General features: G+C 38.5%; 1 protein-coding gene across 1 annotated transcript in view; it reads right to left on the bottom strand.

Moving 5' to 3' along the window:
- Positions 1-1,370: 1,370 nt before the first annotated feature.
- Positions 1,371-6,293, bottom strand: part of LOC132545776 (DNA replication ATP-dependent helicase/nuclease DNA2-like) — a 78,947-nt gene continuing 74,024 nt past the window's right edge. The window contains exons 27-31 of the mRNA XM_060209468.1: positions 5,933-6,044; positions 4,154-4,237; positions 3,757-3,849; positions 3,230-3,433; positions 1,371-1,625 (exon numbers count right to left, since the gene is read on the bottom strand). Coding sequence (XP_060065451.1) covers positions 1,371-1,625; positions 3,230-3,433; positions 3,757-3,849; positions 4,154-4,237; positions 5,933-6,044 — 748 coding nt within the window. The remainder of the gene's footprint in view (positions 1,626-3,229; positions 3,434-3,756; positions 3,850-4,153; positions 4,238-5,932; positions 6,045-6,293) is intronic.

Here is a 6,293-nt window from a genome sequence, read left to right as displayed (position 1 = left end):
AGCAGTGACAAATGTTTTGTGTATGTTACTGTACCTCAGATAATAAGATAACCTACCTTTTGTCAGCAGTGACAAATGTTTTGTGTATGTTACTGTACCTCAGATAATAAGATAACTTACCTTTTGTCAGCAGTGACAAATGTTTTGTGTATGTTACTGTACCTCAGATAATAAGATAACTTACCTTTACTCAGCAGTGACAAATGTTTTGTGTATGTTACTGTACCTCAGATAATAAGATAACTTACCTTTTGTCAGCAGTGACAAATGTTTTGTGTATGTTACTGTACCTCAGATAATAAGATAACTTACCTTTACTCAGCAGTGACAAATGTTTTGTGTATGTTACTGTACCTCAGATAATAAGATAACTTACCTTTACTCAGCAGTGACAAATGTTTTGTGTATGTTACTGTACCTCAGATAATAAGATAACTTACCTTTACTCAGCAGTGACAAATGTTTTGTGTATGTTACTGTACCTCAGATAATAAGATAACTTACCTTTTGTCAGCAGTGACAAATGTTTTGTGTATGTTACTGTACCTCAGATAATAAGATAACTTACCTTTACTCAGCAGTGACAAATGTTTTGTGTATGTTACTGTACCTCAGATAATAAGATAACTTACCTTTACTCAGCAGTGACAAATGTGTTGTGTATGTTACTGTACCTCAGATAATAAGATAACTTACCTTTACTCAGCAGTGACAAATGTTTTGTGTATGTTACTGTACCTCAGATAATAAGATAACTTACCTTTACTCAGCAGTGACAAATGTTTTGTGTATGTTACTGTACCTCAGATAATAAGATAACTTACCTTTACTCAGCAGTGACAAATGTTTTGTGTATGTTACTGTACCTCAGATAATAAGATAACTTACCTTTACTCAGCAGTGACAAATGTTTTGTGTATGTTACTGTACCTCAGATAATAAGATAACTTACCTTTACTCAGCAGTGACAAATGTTTTGTGTATGTTACTGTACCTCAGATAATAAGATAACTTACCTTTTGTCAGCAGTGACAAATGTTTTGTGTATGTTACTGTACCTCAGATAATAAGATAACTTACCTTTTGTCAGCAGTGACAAATGTTTTGTGTATGTTACTGTACCTCAGATAATAAGATAACTTACCTTTTGTCAGCAGTGACAAATGTTTTGTGTATGTTACTGTACCTCAGATAATAAGATAACTTACCTTTACTCAGCAGTGACAAATATTTTATGCCTCTGAAGATAGATGCAACTCTAACAATCTTGACAGCATGACCTCATTCTATTGGATCAAAATTTCACTGAGTGCAATATATCATTGTTGTGATGATATTAGCCTTAACAATAGACAAAGTAGCATACAAACCTAAGTAATTTGCATACACTCGACTTCAAACTTTATCTGAACACAAGAAACAGAACAAATCTCATCCAGAACAAACCAAACTGTGGTTGTGAAGTGGAAAAAGGATATACATTGTTTCCTTGTTAAGGCATCTAGGATAGAAACTAAGGGTGGATAACTCTGTAAGGAAGATTGGTCCCCTATCAAGAGGAGCTTGGTTTTTGCCCGCGTCACGGCCACATTTAATCGCCGAATATCCTTCAAAAGCTGTCCCGACTGAAAAGAACATGGGGAATTAGAAGTTGTGTATCATACTGAGAGTCTAAAACATTAAAAAGTATTTTGCTGTACAATGTTTTTCAAGAACATGAAACATTTTCTTACCTGAATTTCCTACAGAAAAGTTTACGTCTATCAGTTACTTTACATATTTCTTCAGCATCTTTCACTTATTCATTCCATTGTCCTTGTAATCAATAGAACCTATATACATAAGATATCTATATATATTCATTACATATAAGAAAAAAATGCCTGTGAAATATATATGAAAATACAAATAAAAAAATTCTTGTAAAATATACATCAAAACCTTAAACTCTACCCACCAGAATGGAGCAAGGGAGGAAAGGTTATATAGGGCCTGTAAAGCAAGGTCATAAAACACTTTGTTGATTTAGAAAAATCAGTATTTGTAATAATAGCGTGTATGACACAGTAAAACACTTTGGCCTAGCTCATCCTCACCTTACCCTGGAATCTAGGTCAGTAGATTGAGTCAGACCTACCTTGGACTGTAGGTCAGTAGATGATGGAGTCAGAACTACCTTGGACTGTTGGTCAGTTGATGATGGAGTCAGAACTACCTTGGACTGTTGGTCAGTAGATGATGGAGTCAGACCTTCCTTGGACTGTAGGTCAGTTGATGATGGAGTCAGACCTTCCTTGGACTGTAGGTCAGTAGATGATGAAGTCAGAACTACCTTGGACTGTAGGTCAGTTGATGATGGAGTCAGAACTACCTTGGACTGTAGGTCATTTAATGATGGAGTCAGACTTACCTTGGACTGTTGGTCAGTAGATGATGGAGTCAGACCTACCTTCGACTGTAGGTCAGTTGATGATGGAGTCAGACCTACCTTGGATTGTAGGTCAAGAGATGATGGAGTCAGACCTACCTTGGACTGTAGGTCAGTTGATGATGGAGTCAGACCTACCTTGGACTGTCGGTCAGTAGATGATGGAGTCAGACCTACTTTGGACTGTAGGTCAGTTGATGATGGAGTCAGACCTACCTTGGACTGTCGGTCAGTAGATGATGGAGTCAGAACTACCTTGGACTCTAGGTCAGTTGATGATGGAGTCAGACCTACCTTGGACTGTTGGTCAGTTGATGATGGAGTCAGACCTACCTTGGACTGTTGGTCAGTTGATGATGGAGTCAGACCTACCTTGGACTGTTGGTCAGTAGATGATGGAGTCAGACCTACCTTGGACTGTTGGTCAGTAGATGATGGAGTCAGACCTACCTTGGACTGTTGGTCAGTAGATGATGGAGTCAGACCTACTTTGGACTGTTGGTCAGTAGATGATGGAGTCAGACCTTCCTTGGACTGTTGGTCAGTAGATGATGGAGTCAGACCTACCTTGGACTGTAGGTCAGTAGATGATGGAGTCAGACCTACCTTGGACTGTTGGTCAGTAGATGATGGAGTCAGACCTACCTTGGACTGTTGGTCAGTAGATGATGGAGTCAGACCTACCTTGGACTGTTGGTCAGTAGATGATGGAGTCAGACCTACCTTGGACTGTTGGTCAGTAGATGATGGAGTCAGACCTACCTTGGACTGTTGGTCAGTAGATGATGGAGTCAGACCTACCTTGGACTGTTGGTCAGTAGATGATGTGAAGCTCCTTGTAAATGATATACATATAACTTCTTTGTCACGTCCTTGGTATTGGTCTACAGTGTTGACCTCTATCTGACCTTGAACAGTGCACTGTTTTCTTAGTTTGTCTCGGATGACGCTGACCTGGTTACGGTAGGGCGCAATGATTCCTATATCTCCTGCAGATACACCACTCTGAAGGTAATAAAATAATATTTTGTATCTTGAACTTTTACACAGAAACTGAAAAGCATGGACAATTCAAGTTTGAAATATTTCAGGGAAATGCCGTTTTTACAGTTGTTAAATACACGTCTGGCTTTTGAACCACAAAATTATCTTTTTATACATCAAGCATCTCTTACAACTCTGAAGCATGTCTGTTATTAAAGAACATGCACTATGCCTTCGACTATGACAGATATTTGATGATTAAAGTAGTTAAGAAGAGCACATACATCTATACTATCTTGCTGTGAGTGTTGCGCTTAAGAGTTACAAACAGGTGTTAAACTTACAATAATCAAAGCTTCTGTCAGGATGGCAATGATCCGAGCCTCACCAATGTTTGTTATCAACCCGGATTTATCTCTCGATTCTCTGGCTGGTATCTATATTGGAAAATAAAATCCATAATAACCTTTTCCTACTTGTTAAAGATAATGTCTTAATACATTGTCTTTACATGATCTTCAGCAAATTGATAAAATTCTATGGGCATCAAACCTTCAGCTTGTTCTTCAGGCAGATCAGTTATAAGTAGGCAGACAACAAACTTCTTACCCCAACCTTGTAGATACTCAGAACCAATTTTAAACTCTTTTAAAAATATTACGTAGTTCCTACTAGGAAAGCAAGCAATGTTTTCTCCAAGTTTTCAGCTTACAGTAGACTTTTATTTCAGAACAGACTTACATTGCTTGTATTAAGGAAAATGGCCGCTTTATAATCTGGATTGTCTAGTAACACAGGTTTTAGCCAGCCATGCTTGTCTATCACCTAAAAAGGAAACAGTATTATTAAAATTAAATTTTTCTTTGCATGTTTTATCCTCCTGCCAACAAGGAAGGTCATTCTGAGGCAGGGTTTCCTTGTTATAGATGTTGTCTTGTTCACTGAATCATACGGATGGTCGTCACATGATATTCACAGCAAATTATGTCTTACCAAACAAAACAACTTCAACATGACAAGGTGTTCTTGAGAAAAACAAACTGCCAAAGGCAAGGAGAATCAGACCAAACATATCTGACCTTCACATGAGGTGGTGCTGGCTAATGCCCTACCAAATTAGCTATCCCCTTCCTCCCTATCTAACAAATGAGCTATCCCCCCTCCCTACCTAACAATTGAGCTATCCCTCCTCCCTATCTGACAAATGAACTATCCCTCTTCCTATCTGACAAATGAGCTATCCCCCCTCCCTATCTAACAAATGAGCTATCCCCACTCCCTATCTAACAATTGAGCTATCCCCTTCCCTATCTGACAAATGAACTATCCCCCTTCCTATCTTACAAATGAGCTATCCCCTCCTCCCTATATCACAAATGAGCTATCCCCTTCTCTATCTAACAAATGAGCTATCCCACTCCGTATCTAACAAATGAACTATCCCTGCTCCCTAACTTACAAGTGAGCTATCCACCTCCCTATCTAACAAAAAGAAATACCCCCTCCCTATCTAACAAATGAACTATCCCCCCTCCCTATCTAACAAATGAGCTATCCCCCTCCCTATATAACAAATGAACTATCCCCCTCCCTATCTAACAAATGAACTATCCCTTCCTCCCTATCTAACAAATGAACTATCCCTGCTCCCTATATAACAAAAAAACTATCCCTCCTCTCTATCTAACAAATGAACTATCCCTGCTCCCTATCTAACAAAAAAACTATCCCCCCTCCCTATCTAACAAATGAACTATCCCCCTCTATCCAAATATATTCCCCCTAACAAATGAACTATCCCCCCTCCCTATCTAACAAATGAACTATCCCCCTCCCTACCTAACAAAAAAACTATTCCCCCTCCCTATCTAACAAATGAACTATCCCCTCTCCCTATCTAACAAATGAACTATCCCCCTCCCTATCTAACAAATGAACTATCCCCCCTCCCTATCTAACAAATTTTACTATTCCCCCTCCCTATCTAACAAATGAACTATCCCCCCTCCCTATCTAACAAAAAAACTATTCCCCCTCCCTATCTAACAAATGAACTATCCCCCCTCCCTATCTAACAAATGAACTATCCCCCCTCCCTATCTAACAAAAAAACTATTCCCCCTCCCTATCTAACAAATGAACTATCCCCCCTCCCTATCTAACAAATGAACTATCCCCCCTCCCTATCTAACAAATGGGCTATGAGTTATAAACATTTGTAGATTTTGCTGGTTGCTAAGGAGTTGTACAATAGATTCCTGATTGTATCATAAATAAGCATGGTTAGTCAAATTTTGTATCTTCTCAATTCTAATAACAGATTTTAAGCAATTTTAAATGGTAAGCCACTGATATGGGTTTGACTGCCAGATTCACTGCATGGGAAGTAACTTTCAGAGCATTTAACAGAGAAACAAAAACAAAAAAATCAAGTGATAAAGGTTTAAGAAAGAGCAGTGAAAATAAAAAAAGGAAACTATGAGCTATTTTTCACACTTTAAGAGATAAAGTTCATGTTACCTGTTGAAGGGAAACAGGATCAGGGATGACCAGCTCACTATTTGCCACCATTTCATTTCCACATCTGAGGGCCCCTCCATACACTAGGGTGTTGCTGATAGACATTATAGCACTATAAACAAAAATACATTTGGCTTCACATTAAACCTTGCAGATAACTGTACATGTTAGACGAGCATATAAAACTCATATATATTTGGGTTTCTTATAACTGAGCTCCAGATATTTTGATATGCAGGTTAGTTTGTTTCATGGGCAATACTCCCCTTCAGTAGAAGGGTCATTTTGAGGTGGGGTCTTGTTGTAATAACTAGTGACTACCTCACTGAACAACATACAGGAGGCCAATCACAAGTCATCA

This window comes from Ylistrum balloti, unplaced genomic scaffold, assembly GCF_031769215.1.
Source record: "Ylistrum balloti isolate Yb309-2 unplaced genomic scaffold, AGI_CSIRO_Ybal_v1 Utg369600, whole genome shotgun sequence".
Taxonomy (NCBI): domain Eukaryota; kingdom Metazoa; phylum Mollusca; class Bivalvia; order Pectinida; family Pectinidae; genus Ylistrum; species Ylistrum balloti.
This window is presented reverse-complemented; position numbering and strand designations above follow the sequence as displayed.